Source organism: Tympanuchus pallidicinctus, unplaced genomic scaffold (genome assembly GCF_026119805.1).
Source record: "Tympanuchus pallidicinctus isolate F22 unplaced genomic scaffold, pur_lepc_1.0 scaffold16, whole genome shotgun sequence".
Taxonomy (NCBI): domain Eukaryota; kingdom Metazoa; phylum Chordata; class Aves; order Galliformes; family Phasianidae; genus Tympanuchus; species Tympanuchus pallidicinctus.
In genome coordinates, this window is record NW_026294679.1 from 31,659,371 (window position 1) to 31,685,441 (window position 26,071).

A 26,071-nucleotide genomic window follows, 5' to 3' on the forward strand; every position below is an offset into this window, starting at 1 on the left:
ACATGCACCTCTGATAGTATTCCTACACCAGGCTAGGCTCTCCTTTTCTGCAAGTATGGCACCTTTATGTATTTCCCTTACTTAATTCAGCTCATCGGTAGCAGAACCAATAAGCCTATGGGCTGCTATGCATTATATATGTCTGTGTCCTATTCACATATATGCTAGAAAGAGAGGTACTCAGGTAACCTCATCATTTTACAAAACCTTTTACATGATTACACAGAAAATTAGAGCTGTGTAAGTATTGCCAAATAAAGCTTTCGCTGCTATAAAAGCAATTATTTAGATTAACCAGAAAACTTTACTGGTTTATACCCATGCCTCTGAACATACAACAAATACAATTTTTCCTTTCAAAACTTTTTTTTTCCTTCGAAAATTTACTGAATATTAACTTTAAAAAGATAAAGCTATCCAAATTTGTAAATTGATTTTGTTTTTTATTTTTCTCCATTTGCAAGGGCAAGAGAAAAATAACTAAATTTTTTTCTAGCTCTGTTTTGGATTGGCTTTGCTTTTAATTATGCCGAACAAGCCAGGAAATTTGCCAGCCTATACAGTCCAGCTTTGTCATTAGACATGGTGATCGTAAGGCTGAAGTTACCAAAGCCATTCTATGAGGTAGAACAACTTTCAAAAGTCTGGATGCATTTGAAAGAAATGAGGCATTTAAATGCTTTAAAACTTGCTGAAGAGTAATTGTTAGTATTAAGAAAAAAGCAGATCATTAATTCTGTACATTTGAATTTGGATGATCAGAAAAGGTTACAGAACCTCATGCTTGCTCACACTTACCCTACTCTTCACCATCATTTTCTCTAGCTCCTTGCTGATCTCAGCAAATGTTGGTCTTTTATCTGGTTCTTGCTTCCAGCAGCGCAGCATCAGGTTGTACCTGTGATCCGCCACCAGATGAAAAAAAATTATTTGTAAGTGGGTCAGGATTTTGCTCAAATCATTTAAATACAGCTCTAACATGAAGGCTACTCAATTTACATCAATCTCTTTATGTTGTGTTTTCTGTTAAATGTTCTCTTGAATTAACAACTGACATCACAAGAATGGGCTTCTATTTTTGTGAGTATTTATGAATTTAAATGACCTTCTCAGAGGACTATCTCACATGTAGGCAGCATGGCAGACTGCAAATTAATTTTGCTTACATATGACTTGGAAGACATTTGTATATAATCTCAAAATATGGAAAAGAGCTTTTATGTCAAAAAGCTGAGTTTCACTGCCAATGCACTGCAGTGGAAGGGAAGAGGTGGTTTAGCTGTACACAGAAGGCTGAGACTGTCCTCACAGAAACAAATTCTCCAAAACGTTTATCTTCTTCACTTGTTTAAATACTTAACTTTGTCTATAAACTTTGCTTCAAGGTGAAGCCTTGAGGATATACCATACCTAAGACTACTGATACAAATTAACACTCTTTTGATGGCTTATATTATTGTTATTTTGTCATCTATTTTTATTCTAGGCTTCAGAAGCGTAACTCTCCAACCCAATCTGCCATTCCTGTTTTCAAGGCTAAGCAATCCAGTTAGGAAACTGTTCAAATTGAGGAAGTAATTGGCTACAAGCGCTACAGTAAGCTCTTGAAGAACACTGTTTTTTCCCTCACTCATGATCTTTCTCTTACTTGACGACTCTTACTTGGATAAGGCAGAGAATGCATTTTAAGAAATGATTCCTCAAAGGGCTCTAAAAGATTGTCAGAAAAAATTCTGAGTAAACCCCAAATATCTAAACTAGTCAGAAAACCACGGCTTGAAGAGAAAAAAAAAACTTCAGACATGGTCAGCTTGCCTAACCTAAGCATCATCAATGTTGTAATATATATTGGAGAAAAGAGGTCTTATTCCCTGCTGAGATGGGACAAATCAACAAAAAATACTTGTTGGAGGATATAGCAAGTGAAACTTGTAAACTTATTCTGCCCCTAATTTAGAAATCCTTAATAGTTTTTGACCATGTACAGTATACAGACAAAAATGATAATTATTATACTGTATTTTCTTAGCCTAGATGTGACCAAAGCATCCTTCATATTAAAAATAAGTCAAGGGAAACACCATAGTGATTACAGGCTGTTAATTGTCTAACAAGTAATAAGCCTGACCAGCAAGCCAAACATAAAATCATGTCTCATTTCCAAATGCTGTGGAAGAAGCTGGAAGAGTAGATATTTCACACTGAGTGTTTTAATAAATAAACAGATAACAGCACAAATTGTCTCCAAACAGAAAAGGAATTACACTGGGCTAACCAAGTCACAGAAAATGTATGTCTTCAAGGGTAAAGATTCCGGGGTGTCTTTTCTCCTGTGTAATGCCAAGACAATTAATAACAACAGGACAATAACAACTGTGGACAGAACGTCCATGTTTTTGCAAAAATGTACCAAAACCAAGCCCATTTTATTCAGTGTTTCAGCTATCCATGAAATTCTCATTCTCACACCAAGCTTGAATATTCAAATGTATTTGCTAAGAATACTCAAATTGTTTCCATTGACTGGCAAAATGTGTTATTCAGTAGCCCACAAATATTTTGGATGTAGCTGCAGCCATTTGGCTGGTAATTCTTCTCCTGTGTTTTACTGTTCATTTCAGTACATTCTTTTGAGTAGTACTTATTTTGATTCTACTTCTGAGACAGACAGAAAAATATTTCTGTGGTATTTATTCAAACTTTTTATTTACTTATTCAGAAGTATTATTTATTTTATTTACTTTTTCAACTCCAGGAATGTTTTCTGAAACTAATCAAATCAAAAACTACTTACATTTCTTCACTGCAGTTTTCTGGTCTCTCCATTCTATAGCCTGTTTTTAGGAGGTTAAAGAGTCTTTCAGGAGCAATACCTGGGTAGGGATTGCCTCCCAAAGTTACAATCTCCCAGAGCAGAACTCCGAACGACCACCTGGAAAAGAAAAAAACAAGCAGCAATAAATTTCAAGAGCCTGGTTTGGCTCTCACCAGTAAATATCTTTCGAGTGTTCTGAGAACCCAAGACATTGGGTCTGTGCACTGCTTCTGGAGGTGCCTCTATTTCCATTGCCTATACCCAAATTAAAACTTGTAGTCTCCATCAAATATAACTGTCTAAATTTACCATTTACCAAGGGACTGGTTTGCCATCTCAAATAGGAGGTTGTATTTCTCTATATGCATAACGTGGTTATTTCAGTCACGAGCTGCACCTTTGATGTCAGCTGCTCTGTGAGATCATGAAAGCAAATGAAATAATCTATCATGAAAATATCAAATGGCTAAAATACAATATAACACAGAACAGAAAACAGAGGAAGCTCTTTTCTGAAATGAAAAGAAAGAATGGTGAATTTTTTATCCTGCTTTATTGATGACCTCAAAGGCAAAAAAAAAAAGATATTTTTGCAGCGAGTTGAGAATATTTAGATTAAATTAGTCCATCTTGGAGGACAAGGCAAGAAAAGAGAGGCAGAAATTGCTGGAATCTGCTTGACCAAGAGAACTTGCCAAAACTTGGATGTTCTAAATGAAGGATGCTAGCCAAAAGCGTCTCTCACTTCAAAAGGATACTCAATGGGATGCGCCTGGAAGCAAAATTACATACAGTTGATGACAAGTATTTGCTTTTGTCCTCTCACTGTTGGGTAATCTTTGTGCTAGCTCCACTTTTAAAAAGATTTTATGAAGAGTTACAGGCCTAATTCCAAGCCTAAGGGAAATGTAGCAGCACAACTCACCTCTTCCAACTGCTGTCCAGCTCTTCTGCTCTGACATGTCAGAGAAAAACAGTGACCCAAAAGTATGATAATAATCTATCAAACTATCAAAATGAGGGGGGAAGCCAAATGACCTGTTTTACACAGTCCTAAATGGTGTGCAGCAGCTTTTTTCCCTGATGCCATTAATTGAATTCATTTTTAATAGCCCTGCACATTCTTGAAAGCTAATGAATATTCATAACATTTTGATATATTTTATTAATTCACTGCCTCACGCCCTTGTTAAAGTCGATTCTGCTCTGCCTTCAGGTTGTAATACTGCACATTATTAACTCAAATAAACTTGGTAGTCTGGGAGATTTTTCAAGTCCACCTCTTCTGCTAAAGTGAAATTATTCAGGATGTGAAAGGAGGGATCAGATGAGCAATTTCTTCATTAACTCAAGTTGTTTAGTAAATGGGCTCGCTAGAATAAAACACAACAGAATTCTGCAATGTTTTCAAGTTGTTATACAAACTGAGTAGTGTGGGAAGAAAAATGGGAGACTAAAAAATTTCCCTTTCTAATGATGAATAAAAATAATGATCGGAAAAGAAAAAATTAATGTGAACAGGCAGACAGCAAACTAGTTCTCCAATGATGTCACTGAGCTCTGAATCAAAAAGAGATTTTGTAAATGCTGGCAAGTGATACTGTTATTAAGTACAGCTAACCACTGACTGCACAGAAAGGCTTTAGAAGGGGGAAACTGGAAAACAGAAGTATACAGCGTGAGAAAAAAACAGCACACTGGAATGGCTGCTGACTATACTAATACATGGTCAACTAAAATATAATTGCATCACCACAAACAGTAAGGAGTATTTCCATAGAGAGTGATTCTCTAACACTAAAAGTAGCCCAGAGGAAGGGGCTGGACCTGTGAGATCTTCCAGCTCAACCTTTTTGTGGTTCTGCACGATTCCGTGAATAGCAGTGGATCAATCAACAATTCACAAAGAGGCAGATACGTGGCAACACCAACCATTCTGCCCCTAAAGCTGCTCTGAAGAGTGTAATATTAATTTAAATATATACATATGCTATGACTTTTTTTAATTTTAAAAATTCTCTGGGAAAACTCATTGTAGAGAAACAGGTTAGCATAACAGATAATATGAGCAGGAAAACAAAACAAAACAAAACAAGAAAAACCTTTAGACAGGCCTAATTCAAAGTGACATTCTCCCAAGGGTTGCACCTACTTTTTTCTTTTCTTAATCCAAATGAAAAAAAAAAAAAAAAAATAGAAATACTTGGCAAATTCATTTTGTAGAGAATTTTCTAGTTGAGCAAAATACTTTATTTCACTTAAACTCTTCTGAACTGCAGAGAAATGAGTAAAAGGTGAATAAAAAGTAAATATTGAAAGGTTCCTATTTGCAGATACCGCTGTCATGCAAGTGGTTTCTTCCACAGTGAAATGTCACTGAGATCAGAATGTTTTATGCTGTTTGAGTTCAATGAAAATAGTGCATTAGTCAAGATTGTCTTTCAAGGGGTGTTTGGAAGATATCCAAAATGCTACCTGGCAGAATATCAGGAGCAACTACTGCTGCTTTTGCAATCCCTTGGAGATTTTTTCTCCTAAATAAGTAACACTTTGTTTTACAGTGTCTGCCTGCAGTCTGGTCACAACCACTATTCATCCCAGGGAGAAAGAATATGAAAGGATGTGATTCTAAGTTAAATGTGTACAAACACTCCTCTGTTAGGCTCTTTCCTCATCAGACAGTGAGAACAGCCTAGCTGTGGTAGTTCTGCAGCCTTGCCATCAGCAGTGAGGAAGGAGCACATCTTCAGGAATTTAGTTTCCCCAGTGATGCAAATGAGCTTGCCTCTTGGCACTGGAACCAGACTGCTCTCCTGAAGTGTAAGCTGGCTGCCATTAAAATTAATTGGAATTATGTCACTGATTTGAATAGGAGTGAAGTCAGATTTAACACCTCTCCCTATTGACCCTGTTTCTGCTGGTTGCTGTTAAATACAAGCGATGAATGAGAACTGGGCATGGTGGGTTCAACTGTTGTCATTGACAACTAAGATCAGTAATTTTTGTCTACATCTTCAAAGCCAATCATCTCACACGCACAGCTGCAACCCCTGCTGAATATGGCAGGAATTAAACACCTAAGTAACTTTTATAATTTTTCCTCAGATTTAATTAAATGGCAAAAATACAAAATAAAACATATCAATGACAGCATGTGGGGCCATGCAGGCTGCGTTCTGTCTCTGTTTAAGCATTAAGAGCTTTGACTACCATGTACATTATTGTTACTTCCTCCCCTATCTCCTTAAACAAATGCATGAACTATAAAGAATCACAGAATTTACACTTACACGTCACTTTGTGTTGTATAGATATGATCAAATAGGGATTCTATGGCCATCCATTTAACAGGTATCCGACCCTAAAAAAAAATACGTATATACATATATATATTACTGGTCAGAGATTCATGCTTCTAAGTGGAACACCAACATATTAACTACTTTTCTTTTTTTTTTTTTCAAACCTGTAACAGATACTCTATTCATGCTCTAAACATTTCCACGGGACAGAATGATTTAACACTGCGTAAGAAAATGTGAAGAGAATAACTGTAAGAATTTTGTAAAATCACTGAATTTCATCCTTCACACAAGCTGACAGATGATCTGTTAAGCTCTGTAGTGATGAGCATCTCTGAAGCAAAGAGAAAATAGGCTTTCATTACATGACCATCCCAAGAAATAAACTGCATTTATTTAAAATACCGAACAACCAGTCCATAGAACACATACATCAGAACAGCTAACTGCATGTGGCAAAGCCCTTTCTATGCATGATCACATCTTCAGAAGGTCATTTTCATTACAACTTATTTTGACTTAAGGAAACATTCGCACAAACAGCACTGTTAACTGAAAAAGAAAAAAAAGCCAACCACATACCAGGAAAAGCTAAATATAAAATGTGCAGTATTTACAGAAGTATTTTCATTATATGATACAACTTTCACATGCAAAAATTTCTGTTGGCAACTCTTCCATATTGAGTCATAGCGGGAACAGAACCAACACTACTGATCTTATAAACAGTCAGTAGAAAGCAGCTTTAGCAATTTAACATCACAGTCTGGCCTTGGTATGACATGTAAATGCTGTTCTGCTGATGTCAATGGCAGTAGGCAAATATGAAAAAAGCAAGATTTGGATTGCTGTATTTGACAATATTTTCATTTTTAAAATTTTTTTAAGAATAAACAATGGCAAGTTTTAATTAACCATCTTCATCTCAAAACTGTCAATCTCAACTTTTTTGTTGTTTGTTTGTTTTTTCAGAAGCAATGACGTGATTCAACAAGAGGACTTCATCATCTTTCCAACAAATTTCTTTTCCAAAGTCTTACAGGGGATTTCCAACAAATTTGTCTACCAAAATCCTACAGGGGCAGCAGTATGATGACATGATTAGATGATACGATGATGTGGTGGATGCTCTGTTCCTGGAGGCATTCCAGGTCAGGCTGCACAGGACTCTGAGCATCTTGACTGAGATATGGGTGCCCCTGTTCATTGGAGTGGAGTTGGACTAGATGGCCTCTAAGGGTCCTTTCCAACTCAAACAGTTCTGTGATACTATGCTATATGGTATGCTGAATGCTGCTGTGTGCACTGCAAGCAGACAGAACTGTATCTAGACACTTGATCATCATTTGCAATGGCAGGCAAAATAAAACTGCTTTAAATAATCTTTGACAGGAAGCATTAGCAGATTCCATAGTCTGTGACCTACCATGCTGATTAAGATTTGGTATGTTTCATATGTATAAAAGAATTTCTAGCAGGAGTTTTGCTTCAAGTCATCCATATAAATGTGATAATTCCCAAAAATAAGACTTAGTAGAAATTGAATGTAGTTTTTAAAACCGTGGCTTTGGTTTGAGTTTCTTTGTTCATATTTTTACTTAGGAAGAGGGAGAAAAAACGGCAGATTTGTTAATTTCTTCTTTTCAAGCAGTGTGCTGAGGAACTGGATAAATGAGAAGGCCCACCTCATTTAAAAAATGGGCTGTGCTCTATCTGTAAATAGGTTAATGAGCACATCTCCTGCAATGAAAAAGGGTGGCATTGTTTTACATTTGCTGACACAGACTACTTTTATGTGTCCTGCCCATGTAAAATCTCTAGCAGTAGGAAAAAGAAATGATTGCTTACAGAGCATTTGGCAGGAAAAAGGGAAGGGGAGGGGAGGGGAGAGGAGGGGAGGGCAGGGCAGGGCAGGGCAGGGCAGGGCAGGGCAGGGCAGGGCAGGGAAGGGAAGGGAAGGGAAGGGAAGGGAAGGGAAGGGAAGGGAAGGGAAGGGAAGGGAAGGGAAGGGAAGGGAAGGGGAGGGCAGAGGACCACAAAAACCCAGCAGATTCCATCCTAATATTTATGTACTGGCTTGCAACTTTTCACAGGATGACAGAATCCTTGGGGTTATCAGGGACTTCCCTCTGGTGGTCACCTAGTCCAATCCCTATGCCCAGAGCAGGGCATGCTATAGCAGGCTTCTTGAGAACATTTCCAGTTAGGTTTTGAATATGCCCGGGGACTGTGACTCCCTGGGCAGCCTGTTCCACTGCTTCATCATTGTCAGACTTTTTTTTTTTTAATTTAAATTGAAATAGAATTTCTGTTATTTCAACTTATGCCTGTTGTCTCTTATCCTTGTCAGTGGTCACCTCTGAGAGCATGGCTCTGTCTTACTTCCTGCCTCCTACCAGGATTTGTACACGTCAGAAAGATCCCTCTAAGCCCTCTTTTCTCCAGGCTGAACAGTTCCAGCTCTGGCAGCGTTTCTTGGCACGTCAGATCAAAGCCTTAAATATCATAATGGCTCTTTTGTTTACAGCAACTAACTTTTACAAATTAGAAACCAATTCTTTTTGTTGGTGGGTGAGGAACTAAAAAAGCATATTTACAAATGAGAATGAAGAAATGGACGAAGTAATAGTGACTTGAATACAGTACACTGTTACTGTCCTACTAGTTAAGCTAATCTTTTTGCCCTATCTTCAATTTATATCTTCTATTAGAGAATTAGTTAATTATTGTCATTATTCATAAAATTAGCTGTTATCTTCTTCTCTTTACTATGAGAGTGGTGAGGTACTGGAACAGGCTAACAGAGAGGCTGTGGATGTCCCATCCCTGGAGGTGTTCAAGGCCAGGTTGGATGGGGCCCTGGGCAGCCTGGTCTGGTATTAAATGGGGAGGTTGGTGGCCCTGCGTGTGGCGGGGGGGTTGGAGATTCATGATCCTTGAGGTCCCTTCCAATCCGGGCCATTCTGTGATTCTGTGTTATTTTTCTCTGCTCAAGTCCTGCAGTTTAAATCCCTTCACTTGATTAGGCAATAATTCCCACTACTGCCATTAATGTGCACTGTACCTTGCTCCTCTTGACATACGAATCTTCTTCATATACATCACGGGATAGGCCAAAATCAGAGATCTTCATTTTGCGCCCTTCGGCCACCAGAACATTCCTGGCTGCTAAGTCACGATGGACAAGCTTTTGAAAGAAAACGAACAGCGGTGTTTATACTTCTGAAGGAACATACTGACACATCCATCTGTCACAAGGACACGCTCACATCACTATCACACAGCTCTACCTTCATTTCTGCCAGGTACTGCATTCCTCGTGATATCTGCCATGCAAATGATATCAGATCTCCCATTGTTAAAGCTCTCTCATCGGGGTTATCCAAATAACTCGAATTCCTGTTGCCATCACTACCCACGTAGCTTGGTCCCACTTTTCGACTTTCCCTGAGAAAACTGCGCAAGGAGCCATATTTAGCATATTCCACAATTAAATAGAGCGGGCCTGGAACAGACACACACACTGGTAAGTTAGCACTTAATCACAGAACCATAGAATCATAGAGTCGCTCAGGTTGGAAAAGACCTCAAAAGTCATTGAGTCCAACCACAACCCAACCATACCACCCTACCTCGAACAACCCTCTGCTAAATCACATCCCTGAGCACCACATCCAAACAGTTTTTAAACACATCCAGGGACGGTGACTCAACCACCTCCCTGGGAGCCTGTTCTGGTGCTTAAGAAGGTTGTCTAATCAACACATTATTTTTAACAGTCAGAGGATCCAGACACCTCTGTGCTCAACATAAAAGGCACTGAATGAGCCATGAAATATTTCTAGCTTATATTCTCTATGAGCAAATTTCAGCTTAAATCGAGCCATAATTCAGGCAGTAACTCCCTCATCTGGATAATTTGAGGTTGAATAAAGACAACCTTCATAAAAATCACATCTGTGAAACAGCCTAAATTAGAAAAACTCATAAAAATAAATGGATAAATAAATAAAAAGCAAAATTCTTTTCTGCAGTGCATGATGCTGAGCTCACAAAGCTAATTCCAACGTTGTATCTAAGGAGCCTTTTCAGAGTGCTTAAAAACAGTCTGACATTTCAGTCCATTAGTTTCTCCTCCCTGTTACCCACATGAATAATATCCACTCCAAGTTTTAATGCTAAAGACATTTGCCTGCTCTATCAAAACCCTCCCACTCCATACACCAATGAATTAGCTTGATATTGTTTAAAACCCTGTGACTCAGTAACAGTTCACTTCCTTAGGGATAAAAAGACGCATTATACTGGAAAGAAAAAAAAAATCCTGCCTTGCTGGTTCATTACCTTTCTAAGACTCAGAGAGGACTCAATCCTGAATTATATTCTCTTTCTATAAATAATAGTGCCATCTTGAACAGGGCAAAAAAGGCAGGCCTTAGCCTGAAGTTGCCACATATGTACTATAATTTTAGGCTGCAAAAATCACAAAGTCTTTAAGGGAAAAGAATCACAATTAGAGACACAAAACGAGGAGAATAGCTTTGCAAATTCATTTAATGTGAACAGAAATTATTCAGACCAATTCCTATGCTCAGCAATGAAAATGGGAAGATATAATAAATAGATATGAAAATTTCCTCCCTCTTAAAATATACTTCGCAATGACTGTGGCTTTTAACAAATCTATCTAAAGAGGGAGACGAGTTTTGTGAAACAACAGGAAAACTCAGATGTCAGTCTAACCATCAAGCTGTATTTTAACAGAGGGATCTGTAGTTAATAAAAGGAGATGTCACTCTCTGAACTCAGGCATCAAAGTAGTTACAGAGTGAATAACAGTAACTATAATGAAAGCTCCATTAGACTTTAAGAAATAATCCATTTTTGAAAAGCTGTACTGAGCATCAATGTAATAGGAAAATACAGATTGTTAGGAAGACAACTGGTAGTACAGTTGTTGACTTCAATATATAGCTTCAGATTCAAAATGAATACTGAAGTTTTCATTCAAACAATGAGCTTCTAATATTTACCATCTTGACTGCAGGCTCCGTAAAGTTTGATGACATGAGGATGGTTCACCTGTTTCAAAAGGTTGAACTCTGAAAGCAGATCTCGCAGCTCGCTCTGGGAAGCATTTTCTGCAAAAGATGTCCAAAAACACAGCTGTGTTTAGGAAAGCATTATCCAGAAGTTCTCTACATACCACCTGAAGCATAAGCTTCGGGTTTTTTTTCCAGCCATTTCTCCTAGAATTACTAGGAATTTAGAAAATTCATTGTCCTGCAGTTGTTCATATCAGAACCAGGTGAATAGGACACTGCTGTGCTGACTGGGTGACATGCAGTCATCACCCCCTTCCATCCAATACAAATGACTACATCAAGAGAAGGTCATCCCAAAGTCAGGATCAGTGTCTTCAACGTCTTGCAGATGCACCAAAAGTATTACAAATGAAAGCAAATTTATAGAGTGAATCAGAGCAAATGAAGATTCAGAAGAATACAAAAGCCAAAATTTTGTGCTGACTGAACAAAAGACTTGCTCAATTATCTTCCCTATAATATACAACCCTTATCTTTCTAAACAGATTTTCTGATGGAATAAAACTCTACCTATCAACTGGCTTACATTTGCAGCATATATCCAGATTTTGGAGTTCAGAAGCTAAATATATGGCTCAGATTGATTTTAGAGGAAATCAGGTATGCAGACGTTGCTGATGTCAATGGCAGTAGTGCGACAACATGCATGCTTTCTTAGCCTTTCAAGGCTAAGAATTCTTCATACAATCTTCGAACACTGAGTTTTGAAGGAAATATTATTCATAAAGACACCATAGGTCAGTGATTTCCTTTTGTCTGCTTTATCTTTAATGCCGCTGTCATAAAGAATCTCCCTGTATCACTCTTACAGCGTCATTATTGGGCAGCTTACAGTCACGTACTCACACTTACTTAATGTTAATAAAAACCAAAGTCAGTTTCTGTTCTTTGTCAACAAAGTGTATTTTCTACCATAGAGTCATAAAGTACAAAAGAACCCCTTTACATATCCATTTAAAATGTGTGCTAATAGTTCTCTCCAGTTACCATTTTTGATTCTGTTTTTCTGTATGTCAGTATCAGTCTGCTACATATTGTCTGTATGCAGATAAGATTCTCTATATAAATTGTCTGCATACAATTATATATATACATATATATATATACATATATACACATACACAGTCATATCACAGAACCACAGAACTGTCTGAGTTGGAATGGACCTTGCAAGGTCATCTAGTCCAACTCCCTTGCAATGAACAGGGTTACCTACAGCTACATCAAGTTGCTCAGAGTACTCTCCAGCCTTACCCCAAATGACTCCAGGGCTGAGAGAGCACCTCCACTCATACTTCAAAGCACCTTAGTCAGGGAGTGTTAGTATTTGATAGCTGCTCACTACTGTTAAGGAGTACAAAACCTACTCATTTATCTAAACCAAAACTGAATGATATGAACTTAATGTCTGTGAAAATATTTGGTTTGTCTAGTCTTGTGTAACGTGCAAGAAAAGACTGAATTTTTCTGGGGCCCTTGTTTGCCTGTCTTCTGAAGAACAACTTTCTAGAGCGCACAAATTGCGATAATTAGCTCTGAAGCTCTGTGCCACGTGTTTTTAGCAAGTAGCAAATGACATCTATTTGCTTGTTGGTTGGCATTATCCACTTGAATTTTATGTTGATGAGGACTTTTGTATCATACAGGATTCATATGCACAAAGTGGTAGAAAAATTGCCTGAAAAAAATCTTCCTCTGTTCCTTTTAACCTCCATCCATAGGTCCAAGACTCAGCTAATTCCTTACAGTTCCCCTTTCCCTGCCCAGAGCATTGCACAAAGTTCACAAAGTAGGAAAAGTCCTACCCTAACCACACAGATCAGGAAAGAGACATATTTTACTCAATTAGCAGGAGATCTTCTCTACTAACTTACTGATTAAAGATCAAACACAGAGTCCCTAATGCTAGGCTGAATAACCCTCTGCATATGAGGATAAAGCTAATTCTGTTGTACATAACAGGGAAAGGATGGACGATGTTGGCCTGATCCAAAATAACCATTCTTTATTCCTGGCGGTATTTTATAGAGTGCTTGGGACTAATGCAATCTTTCTTACACTTGACTGAAGTTAAAACAATAAAAAATAAATATTTCCAGCAATGCCAAATGTTCTCTGTAACAAAGTAGGAAAACGAAATTTCAAGTGACTATGTGCAAAGTAATTTACATTACAAAGGGATTCATTAGAGCCTGAAGCATTACTGTAAATGTCAGATCAGTTTATTTAAATAAGGTGCTTAAAATAAAGGGCTACTCTTTCCTACTGTCAGTTCTGCACTTAATAGCTAGGGAAAGCTGAATGTTAAATCATCTGCAAGTAAAAGCAACATTTTTTACCACTATGTCTTGGAATCTTAACTCAGTTCCACGTTGCTGATGACAACGCGTTAGGAAATCTGTGATACTCAATGCACAAATGAATATGAAATGAAATAATGCCTAAGAAAAACTGGGTATTAGAAGAATACACAAGTTGTTACCTGAACACTGCAGGAGCTGCTTGACTGGTCTTCAATTCTGAAAAGACTTATATCTATATTTTATATATATGATCTATCTCCTCTGAACCTCCTGGAAAGTAGGAAATGCTTCATAATGCATTTGCTCCTTTGGTAAAATGATGGAATATGCAGCATCTTTGCTCTCAAGCAGTAGCAGATGGATTTTTTAAAAAAGACTTGTATGTATATTCAGCTTGAGCTAGCTGCCCAGCTAAAGGCATTGTCTCGTATCCATAAGCCTTTCTGAAGGTTCTTGTTTTCCATCTTTGTCCCACATATTCCTAGGTGCCTGTTGTATAGGGACTATATGCATTTATATGTTTTAGTACACCAAACTACAGAAAAGGACACAGCTTCAATATCCATTTCAGCCCTTTGTCTCTGATGAATAAACGACAAGGGAACAAGTTTAAGCATTTCCATTGACCTCCTTCACTATCATTTCTTATCTGGCAATGCTGTCATTAGAAAACAGGCCTAGGGGTGGCAAAAGCTGTGGTTTACATGCCATGGATTCAGCTTCTACCTGGAAAGCACAGTAATACTGGAGACTTCCCACTTCAGAGACCAAACAAACAAAATATATTCTTCATGTTTTTCTTTCAATGCAATTTCTTTTTTTCATATGGGATAGAAATAGGTATATGCGGGGCTGAAAACTGCTACAAAGAGACAGAGACGAGAGCTTGGTGTCTCACATTATTATCTCACCATAACCTAGGCATACATTTTTTCCAAACTTTAAAGCTTTATGAAGACATCAAAGAAAGCACTAGGCTATTAAATCTGGGTATGGAGATTCACCTAGTAGAGGAAAAGTAGATCAGAAAGTAGACAGAATTCTCAAATAGAAAAGTAAGTAACTTAATAGGACTATTATTTCTCTTGCCAGGATTGTAATGTGATGTATTTTGAAAACTCTGCTAAAGAAAACTACATAGAGGTAAAAAGAAAATCAGAAAGCATTAGCAAACCCTTGCAATATTTCTAGTAATGCAAAACAAAATTAAATGCATTTGCTCCGTTAAGACAGAGAGCCCTTGAATATCATGAATTAAAACTGATTGTGGATATGACTTATTTGGATCAGTGTGATGCTAGATCCCCTAAAGTCAGAAATCTGTCAGAATAAACATCTTCTGGAAGAAATGGAGGCTATAGCATTAGTTGTTTGTAGCTGACCCTTTACTCTCATAGTAGCCCATTTTAAAATCAATGCGGAGGCTGCAACAATTTTCCATTAGTTTCAGAAGCAGGGGGGAAAGTACCTTTTAGCATTTTCACTGCCACAGTAGTATAGCCAGCTCTCCCCTTGAGCCTGAAAGCTGTCGCCTTGACAACCTTTCCAAATTCTCCTTCTCCAAGAGTCTTGCCTAGAACCAGGTTCTTCCGAGGGAATTCCCACTTTGGATCTTCCTGCAGGAAAGAAAAGGAACGCTATAAGAATGGATATAAGAATGGATCAAAACAGGAGCGACTAGGGACACTGGAATGTTCAACAGGAAACGTTTCTTCAGGAGTAGGTGTGCTTTGGTGTACAATTTTGGTTTGGTCTTTGTTATTTAATGAGTGCGTTGCTCTGTAAACTTCTGAACCTCTAAGCATTTTGCAAATGTTTTACCATTATCTTGAAATTACATCCTTCAAAAAGCCTGTGGACAATAGATTATATTTAAAAGGCTTGAAAGTGGTTACAAACAAAACAAAGTGATGACGAATAAATGCTTGCTTTCAGAATAACTTTGAATAAGTGATCGTACACTTCAGAGAGAAGTTAATCAATTTTACTTGCAGAATAAGGCAGAATAAAGTTAGTTAGACACAACAGTCCTCCTCTTAGGAAATGAGTATTACTGAGCTTTAAATTTGCAAAATGGTGACAGATATACGCACCAGATTAGACAGCAAACAGAGTACAAAGGCTGTGAAGACCTCAGCACAAACCTCCAAACAGATCTGACGTTTTCACATATCATATAATATGGCAGTGTTTCTCTGCTGCATTAGTACGTGAAAATGCACCAGCTGAAAGTGATTTACCAACACAGAAGAAGCCAGAGTAAAGATATGACAGTTTGACTGGACAAAGATTCTTAAAGTGTGGGTAAGATACCCATGCTAATTGATACCTACAGAATATAGGTATATATGAATATAAGATAATCAAAATCAGATCTCAACCTTTTTTCTTTTTTCTCCCTAGTTTTATCCTTGCTGTGACACTGTGCTCATCACAGAGATTACAAACCCACTGATCACTAGCTTACATTTAGATTATTATTTTAACAATGTTATGTTAAATGTAACAATATAAACAATTATATTACTTTAATAATGTCAGATTACATTTATTTCAAAAAGTGGCTCAAGTTGTAACTAACGATACGTTATAACAGCACATAACAAAAACGGGGCTGTACTTTCCTTCTGCAGTAAATTACATGGTTTATTCAATTACCACCTTCAGTTCCATTCACGTGCTCATCACCTCTGTTTTAGTTATCTAAGTTCGATGTTTCTCTTAGCAGACTGCATTTCCATTTCTGCACATATAAGCACCCTTCTTTGTGGACAAGACAGATACGGGTGTAAAATGAAATCTGGCTTACCGGTATCTTAAAGGTGTCTACTGACACCTGGTTCTCCATGGAGTCTAAAGAAGGCCGACGGACATTAGTAGAAGAATAACTGATGGGATACGATTGGGCTGGGCGCCGGAATGTCATTTCTGCAGAGGCAATAGGTGGTTTTGGAGAATTCTTGTGGTAGCGATGGATGAAATAGGAAGAAAGCAGCACAGAGATGATGAAGGACAACAGCACTGCCCCTGCTATCACAGTCTTGCACACTTCATCACAAAATTGCTCTGTGGACCAAGAACAATGTGTTAGAACTTTGCTTGCTGTTTCCAAGTTTCAATTTGGCAGATGAAGTGGCACGCACAGGTACAACAGAAAAAGAACTCAAAATCATTTTAAAAGTTGAAGGAAAATCTGATAGGCTTTTCTCAAAGAAGTTTGAAAATATACCCATTGCACCTATCATTTTTTTAATTATTATTATTATTACTTTGGATACCAGTAGGGAATTCAATGCTTAACTGTTTGTGTAAAACGTCAGGATAGCTAGCTTGATCCCATGTTCCTTGTCTTTGTAGATGCAGCAATTGTTAAGACTCTTCTTAACAGTCAGACACAGCCTGCCATATACTGATCTTCTGACTGTACTCAGATGCCTGTAGGCACGTGACTGGATTTTGCTTGAGGACAATAGTTTACGTTAGAACAATTCAATGAAATAAGATCACCTTCAAATGTGAATTTTAATTCATTATTATGTGATTTGTTGGACATAAGAAAATACTTATCTTCATCTTTCCAGACTTTAAAGAAGGAGACTGAATATTTCTGCTTTGTATTTCACAAAATATTTTTTGTGAAAATACGCTTATGCTGCAAGTTTATATGCAATATGCATCATTTCCTCCACATGCACTTGATCTTTTCCAGAAGCACTTTTGTCTTTCTTTGCAGGTAGGATTTCTTTAAGCCTAAGTGCCCTAAACATCGCTCCTACGGAGTTGTTTCACGCAGGAACTGAGAGATGCAGCATGCCATCCTTACATTGCTTTTCACCAGGAGACTCTGACCTCAGATGCAGATAACTTAGTAATGTTGTCTGCAAGCTGTACCTCTAAAACTACTGGGAACAGCAAATCATTTTCTGCAACTGGGAAGGGAATAAATAAAACTGGGAAGGGAAGATAAGGCCCCAAGATTTATGCTTCCTGTTTTATTTTAATGCCTATAGAAAATTTATTTATTGAGGCATATTCTTTCTAGTTTAGTTACATAAATGCTAATAAGAAACATAAAATAATTTGCAATAATAAAACCAATTTTAAAATAACAGCATTTAATCCTCATTAATCTGTTCTGAGGAACCATAAAGAGCTTTTACATTTAAACAAAGGATGATGTTTAAGTGATCCACTCCTCCTCCTCACACAATGGGTGTTGGCTATCTGACATTTTGAAGCTGAGATTTTCAGAAGCGATTAGGAGGCTGGAATTACTTGAGAGTAATAGAAGTCATTATTCTAATTTTCCTAGGTGTCTTTGCAAATACCAGGTGAGTCTTACTGAAATGCAAATACTGCTGGAGAGCAAAAGATGGCCAACCTGTTCTTTATGGATAAAAAAAGAATCTTTAGTGAAGCTCTGAAGTAACCTCCCCCCTCTGGAGGTTTTCGGTCTCCATGCGGAAGTCAAAGTGCCACTTCTGAATGGATTTTATACTACCAGTTTCTGAATAACAATATTGCTCAATAGGGTATTATAAAGAACCAGATATACTAATGCTTATTAATAAGTCCAGAAGTTTAGACTGTTGCATATATACCAATTGGAGATAAAAAAAAAAGAAGGAAAGAATCATATGGGCAAGAGCAGGTGACGACTTACCCTTGATATCATCTTTCTCACAGTAACAGTTCTGTCTCGGGAAGCAGTAACAAATCCCATGTCCTGACTTAATTCCAAGATTTCCAGTGCCTTTCCCATGACCACCAATAATATTTCCATCTAACCAAAGACAGAAACAAGATTCTCACATGACATTAAATTAAAAATAAATAATTTTTAAAAATAGCTCAAGGTTTTCCACAGATTCATCCTAGTATGTATCTGTAAACTGACAATGCAGCACAGGGCAGTGATAACGACAGGGATTTTTGAGCATTTGAGTAGATCAAAAATGCTGAAATTTCTCAGGTCCTGAAATGAAAGGATATTGGGCTGCTCGAATCTCACCTGATAAGCTGTTATTCCCATTATGGAAGACTCTGGATTAAAATGTTTGTATGATAAAATAATTATGTTTGCACTGTATAGTTGAAATACATTCCTAATTTCACATACACCATAAAACATAATGTATAATCTCATTATTTCGTGCCAAACTTCCACCTCAAATGATCGTTTCATGGCTGTTCAGACTTCATTTCTTCATAAAGCATCACAGTTCTGTATCAGAAATGTCTTTTACATTTCCGAATTCTCCCTAAAATATTTTCTCTAGCCTATTTATTTCAGTTTATCTCTACCACGATCTCAGGTATTTTTTCATGCCCGAGTTGCTGCACAGCCCAGTGGTAAAGTTTAGTCAGCAGTCTACAGCTTTGAGTTTTGTTCCTGGTTCTGATGCCAATTTCACCTGACTTTGGGACAGTCAGCACACTGTTCTGCATGTTGCTTGTTCCGTTATCAAATGGAGATAACAATACCTAGTTACGTCTGTAAAACGCTGTCATTCAGAAAGATCATCTAAACCATAAAGGGATTCGAAAGCTGAATAAGATATATTCAGTAGTTGTATTATTCCAAAACATTTTCCTCCTGCCCACCTAATTTGATATCAGAATGAATGACTCTTTCTTTTATATTTTTTTTAATGTTTAACAGAAATCAAGGAGGAAGATATTTTTGCCGAAAGGGAAGCAAACATCCTTCCTTATCTAATGTGAAAACAACAACTTGTATCCAAGCAAAACAGACAGATTTTGGTCATCTTTCCAAGAAGGGCACACCTACTAAATTATACCCAGCACAGTGTGCTAATTTGGGGTATGACTGAGTCACTGCTGAGTCACAAAACTTGTTGTACGGAGCACTGTGGTGTTCCCAAAAATTCCAGCTTATGCCCTCACCAGTCAACTTCATTTATTATGATAATGAAATGAAGTTTCTATTAGCCTCAGAAAATCAGAGGACCTGGAAAAAGGGGGAAGCAGAGGATGAGCAGGTCCTATCCAAACTGTTTTGAGCAAGGGATTTGAAGACATTTTTTTTTTGTTTTAACGCAGCAGGGAAAGAATGAACGTTTCGACCCACAGTGAAAACATGGAGCTTCCTACATGTATTCCAGTGAGCCATAAATGTGTTTTTCACCAATTCAGTGCTGGTAGGGAAATTCCAAGAATTATCAGTGTTATTTTGAATTGAGTAGTATTTTACTTACTCCTGTTTCAAATCATCAGTTGTTTCCACTGCTCTGTGGTGGGAAAGAACTTTCCCTGCTTCATGACCATTTGGAAAAAGGAAAAACAGTAATTCTATCCCAAGCCATGTAGAAACTCCAGAAATTCAAAAAGTGAGAATACTAGTTGTCAGACACAACCAAAGGCAGAAACAGATTGCTGCTGAAAACAAAGGAAGGTAGAAGCCAAAAGACGTTATTTTCTTCCAGTATCAAAAAGCCAAAGTTCAGAGAAACCTACAAAGATAAGCTGTTTCGTGCAGCTGCCCCTGACACAGTTACAGCAAGGAAGTGTGTTGTTCAGAATTTAGTTAGGTTGCCTTTATTTGATGGGCACAGTTCTGGCTGTTTCAGCTGAGTGCCCCGAATGTAATATTCATAGCGTTAGAGTGTGTGAAAAAGCAACGTTGGGAATCAAGCACATAGCCATTATAATGTCAGATGAATTATAAAAACAAGTATTTTAGCAACTGCATGTACTTAAAGAATATCCTTGATCTTAATGCATCAGGGGCTTTTCTATTTATTACTTACCATTTCCAAAGAAATGTTCTCTGCCAGTAAAAGCTGATATAATGGCATTCCTGTACCTCTGAGCTCCCAAAACACTCTCATTTCTTCCTCTGTAAGTATTTTGGCTTTGGGCACCATCCCAGGTTCTGAATTGTACCAAATCCCATATAAAATTTTCCAATTCAGACATTAAAGAAGCATATACAACATCTTGAAAGCTTCCCTTACTTGCCTGCTTCTTTTATCCAATAAGCCAGTATTTCTTTCAGGCTTCTGTCAAGCAAAGCATTTGATGCTATAAATATTGCATACTGTCTGTCTTAGCACTACAGACCCTGGCACAGATATTTCCACTTTTAGAATGACAATTGATTTCTGTTATTACAAAAAAAAAAAAAAAAAAAAAGTAATTCTTTTCAGATGATTAATTACTTGCATTCACTTCAACCATTTCTGCCACATTAAAGATTGGGTTTTATGCACTCTAATGTAATAACGTGATAAAAGTAATTTAAAATACACAATCACCTTTTTTTTTTCATGTGAGAAAGACCAAGCTGATTATTAATTGATTTTCATTGAGTAACTTAGGTTCTAGACTATGATAAAACATCAGTTCCTCAAAGGCTTCTTTTTAAAATGTAAATTTAGAGCGTACAATTCCATAGCCAAGAACCATTAAGATAGCTATGTCTTTATCCATCAATTAGATACCAGATCCTGTATAAAAAGATCCAATTAAAAGCAATCATCTCGTAATAGATTTAAATTGCAATACAGTAAATTGTTTTGCTAGCCTTCGTATCTTCAGGGTGACTTGAGAACGTGAAGCTATGGGCAGCAATGAGAGTACGTGAAATGAAGACAGATGCACTGAAAAAAAAACATTTCAATTCTCCCTTCCCAAATGCTGTTCATGTGAACCTCTGCACGTACCTTCAAATAGAGAGGGAATAATTTTGATGGTTTCTAGTCAAATAAGGCCAAGTGCATTTCTGAAAGTGACCCTTTCAGAGCACATCTGGTTTTAAACTGGAATTTATTTCTACTTATTTAAATGGTAGTGCAAATAGGCAGGATTTTTATTTCTGTGTGCCAAAGTTTGGAAATATGGCGTTAACTTGCATAATATTAGTATTTATTCAAGTAAATACCTCCACTGAAAAAACCACTACTTGCAAATTAAGAGGGGAGCAAATTAAGAGGGGAGCAGAGTGATGAGAAAGAAACCCAACCTTGCTCTGACAGCCAAAAAGTGTTAGCTGACTGGCTTCAAAATAACAAAATGAGTCCCCATAAACTTGACACTGTTGTATGATTCATATACAGATATAATAATGCAGAAATAAATATGCGCAGCATGTAAAAGTATCTGATGTTAAGAAAGCAGAACTTAATGAACAGTGAATTGTGACACAGAAAAGCCAAGCGTAAAGCATTTCCATACTTGTGCAATCCTGGGGGCAAATAGCTGGATCTTTGCTCTCCACGATATCACAGGTGCCATCTGGACAAGTCTTGATACTTGGGGTGCATGTGGAATAGTTTGTGGTGATTCCTATTAACAGAAAAACAGACAACTGCATAAACACTACAAACACATCTTCCAAATTCACTGATGGTTGCAGAGCTTTAAATTGTCCATTCCAGTTAAACTGATACAAATCCAATCTGTAGTCTAGCACCTTGTGTTACAAGTATCATGTTCAATCCACTAGAAAGAACAGCAAGGACCATTCCAAACGAACATCGTTTTCCTTCCTACAAAGAATGAATGTTCCATTTGGGTATTATGTTTTATGGGGGATTTTCGTTTGCTTGTTTATTTTAACCACAGCTTCTGGGTAGCTCACTATGTCATGTTGTCCATCCAGAATAAATCAGTTTATATCCATGGAAGTCAAAAGCACAGTTACAGCTAAAGAAGAACTTGACTTCATACAAGAGATACAAACCTTTTCCACTCCCCTGTCTCCACTGGCATCTTCCTGTTAGCGCTCCCAGGCCACCACACTCTTCACATTCAGCAAGGTGCTTACTCATAGCACAAGAGTCAGGGCAGTCCTCTTCTTTTTTAAAAACTGTTGGGAAGAGGGCTTGCTGTCAAATCAGTACAAGGAAAATGAATACACAAGCAAGTTAGATCAAATCATAAGGGAAATTCCTTTCTTCGGGGCAGATAGGAAGAAAGGAAAGATGAGGAAAGAGAGGAGAGAGTGAACACTGATCTGATCAATTAGTTCATGTAACACTTAAAAATCCAGGAGTTACTCTTTTATGAAATTAAACAGTAAGATCATGATAGCATGGTCATTGCTTGATGGCACACAGTCAGTGCCCAAGACAGTAAAAATATGCACCTTGGTTACAGGAAAATGGGGACTGTAAGTGCTTAAAGCTTCATGAAAAACTTTCATCTAAGTGAAAATGTTTTATACTGGGGAATAATAAGCAGCAGCCCAAGAGCAATGCTTTCTAATGTGTGATTTCAAGACAGCACAAGGTTCTCACAAGAAGTTCTCTGCAGGCCTTTTTTTCCCTCTCCCTTAACTCCCTTAACCTTAAATTTAAAAATATATAAATCAAAATGGTAGGGGAAAGTAGGGAGAGACAAATAAATCCAGTTAGATCAGAGAATTGTGTCTTCATACGATGATGAGCATTAGGAATCACATACGATACACCACTTTACATGCACTAGTTATTGGACAAATATCTGTTGCGGTTGGGTCTGAATCAGAACACCTAATAAAAACAAATTTTGCCATTTTTATCTTGTTGCTCAGGTACTTACCAGTTCCTTCTAATACAACAGTGAGGAGGGTTTTGGTGTGTTTCCTGCTCTGCTTGTCTGTAGCTTGAACAGTGTATTGTATTTCTTTGCATTCGGGTCTAAGCAGCACAGAGGAATCATTCACATAAATGCTTCCATATTTATCTTCTCGGCCTTGAAGTATGCCAACAGCATAGCAGCTTACATTGGGGGACAGCAACTTGTAGGTGATGTTCACACCACGGAATTTCATACAGTTTTCGATGCAGATTTTTCCTATCTAGGCTCAAACAGCAACAAAGTAGTCATAGACAACAGAAACAAATCCAAACATCAAAAATATTCTGTGCTTTACAAAAATCCCTAAAAGAAAATGAAGAATACTTCACCGTGTGCAGTTCAGCATTTAATTTGTTTTTATATGTTTTGATATTTTAAAATCAATGCAGTACCTGAATCACAGAATCATCTATTTTGGGGAAAAGACCACCAAGTTCATCAAGTCCAACAGTAAACTTGACATACTGAATCCTCTCAGTAAAACATCTTCCTTAGTGCTGCCTCCACACATCTCTTAAATACCTCCAGAGATGGGGACTCCACCACTTCCCTGGGCAGCCTGTTTAACCACCCTCCCTTCTTTTTGATGGCCAATCTAAACTTTCTCTAGTGCAACCTAGGTTTCATTGCATCCAGTAGTTTAACACCTGAGAACAGAGACTAACAACTTCTCAGCAGTCTTTCAAGCAGTTCTAAAGAGACTTGACATCTCTCCTCAGCCTCCTCCAGACTAAACAGCCCCAGTTCCCCCAGTCACTCCCTGTTAAGTCTTGTCTCCTAGAACTCTTCACCAGCTTCACTGCTCATCCCTGCACTTGCTTGAGCAGCAGCTTGTACTGAGGGGCCCAAAACTGAACGCAGCACTTGAGGTGCAGTCTCGTCAATGCTGTAGAGAAAAGTAAAATCACTTCCCTAGTCCTATTGGCCATTTATTCCTGATTCAGGCCAAGAAGTACACCCGTCCAAGCCATGAGCAGCAAGAGTCTCCAAAAGAATACTGTGTGAAACAGCACTGAACACCTCATCTACTGAGCTAATCCTTCAAATGCAATTTATTCAAGTCCTTCAAAAGTGATTCATTCTCAGTAAGAAAGAGGGGTAAAGGATTACCCATTGTCTTTTGTGTAGCAAAACAAAAGCCTTGGCCAAGAGACTTAATGACATTTGGTGCCTGCTGCTGGTGGTAGGCAGTGTTCAGTGATAACATAACCTTGTGATTTAGGAAAGTCTGGGTTCAGTCCCTGTTCTGCCCCAGGCTGATCTGTGAGAAAAGCTCATATTTCCTTGAGAAAGCAAATGCTTCAGTGTGAACAAAGCTGAGAGTCTTCTCAAATAAGACAGAAATAGAAAATGCTAATGTCCAGGTTTTGTAATACTACAGTCAAAAGTTTCTGGCCAGCAGAGTTTTATGAAAGCCTTAAAAGGAAGAAGAACCTCACTGTTTCCCCTTTGAATTTTTTTAAACATATTCATCTAAAAATGAAAATATGTGGATTTGCCATATTCGATTTTCTGCCTGCCAGAATATGTATGCTAAAGCAGTCTTCAGTCCCAAACAATTCATCTAAGAAGCAATGGAATGTAAAACCCTGTCTCCGGTCCAGCTCACTTTGGTTTTTCCATTTACTACAGTGGGATTCGGATCAGATCCGGACAAATCAGCTTTCCTTGCAGGAAAAACCACAATGCGAAGGATGGGGTATTATTTAAGAGGACTTTGTGATGAATTCTTTTCAAAGGCTTTGGTTAAGATATGTTTTCAAGTACCACTACAGCTGGTAAAAAAGCTTATGTCTACATCTTGGCTTTAGTATTGCTATTAAAGAATGTAAAAAACTATTTCTTTTTTTTTTACTAATACATTTTCCTATGAAACTGGACTATTTAAAGTCAGAGAGGATGCTCTTGTAATCCTAGAAGGATAACTGTCATAGAACAGTCCTATTTAATGTCATGTTCCCATTCATACTACTGACTGGTCACTTGGCACCATGTGTTTGGTTTTGTTTTTTCTCTTTAGTGGCAGTGGCGGTAGCACACAAAGACTATTAAAGGAATCACAAGCTGGGCCGTTTCTGGTAGTTCGCTTCCATGCTGTCTCCTCCCTACATCATGCTGGGACTGGCAGAAAGAAAAAGACAAGACTGAAGCTGTTCATAAAATTTGTCTAGACACAGCGTCTAGACAGGACCCATCCAGGACCACATCATCTTAGTTTTGATGTTGCATTGCAATTGGCAATATGTATTTCAACTGCTGCTGTGATGCTTTCGTGATGCAGTAGTGATGTACCATGGTATTAATCCTTATATTGAACACACTAAAACTGTCTTTTCTTGCTATCTGTCACCATTTCTTTGTACAGGCACCCTCTTTTGATCAGAGACCACATAAAGATGGGGGTACCGAAGAGCAGAATGTCCTTACTGTAGAGCACAGACCAGTATTGCTTTCTTTCTTTCACTTCAGGAGAAGCAAAAAATACCCTAGTCAACAATTTTCTATGCCAAATATGGGCTTTAGCCTTCTTGCCATCTTGTTCTATTAGGGAAAGCTCAAGCTTATAACCTTGCTCTGCCTTGCAGGTTCTGGATCCCAAATGCAGCAGGGCTTCATCCCATAGAAAGAAAGTAGACACAGACAACTCATCTTTTTTATGAGGAGGGTAGAAAATAGCCTGATAATCAGGGCTACCATTAAAATACAGTGGAGGTATCTACAAAGACGCATTTTGTAAGACACCCAATAGTTAATTATAGCAGAAATATAGCAAAATTATAGCAAAAATAGCAGAAATATCATTAGCAGAAATAGGAACAGAAAAATCCATCTTTTGAGCTTCAGAATTTAATAAAGTCTGGATAATGATAATGTTCCTCCTCACTGAATTCCAGGGACATTTCGACATATAAGCTCTTTAAAAATCTCACCTATATTATTCATCATTTATCTCAGTAAATGTCA

The 26,071-nt window shown here is 37.7% G+C and overlaps 1 protein-coding gene across 3 annotated transcripts in view; it reads right to left on the reverse strand.

The window, feature by feature from the left end:
• The window catches only part of RET (ret proto-oncogene), a 93,984-nt gene that overhangs the window by 3,619 nt on the left and 64,294 nt on the right, over window positions 1-26,071 (reverse strand). For all 3 annotated transcript variants that reach the window (XM_052677561.1, XM_052677560.1, XM_052677563.1), the window contains 12 exons: window positions 23,069-23,327; window positions 22,230-22,355; window positions 21,722-21,832; window positions 18,189-18,308; window positions 16,335-16,591; window positions 14,994-15,141; window positions 11,151-11,258; window positions 9,408-9,622; window positions 9,182-9,304; window positions 6,106-6,176; window positions 2,795-2,932; window positions 799-898 (listed from right to left, as the gene is read on the reverse strand). In XM_052677561.1, coding sequence (XP_052533521.1) covers window positions 799-898; window positions 2,795-2,932; window positions 6,106-6,176; window positions 9,182-9,304; window positions 9,408-9,622; window positions 11,151-11,258; window positions 14,994-15,141; window positions 16,335-16,591; window positions 18,189-18,308; window positions 21,722-21,832; window positions 22,230-22,355; window positions 23,069-23,327 — 1,776 coding nt within the window. The remainder of the gene's footprint in view (window positions 1-798; window positions 899-2,794; window positions 2,933-6,105; window positions 6,177-9,181; window positions 9,305-9,407; window positions 9,623-11,150; window positions 11,259-14,993; window positions 15,142-16,334; window positions 16,592-18,188; window positions 18,309-21,721; window positions 21,833-22,229; window positions 22,356-23,068; window positions 23,328-26,071) is intronic.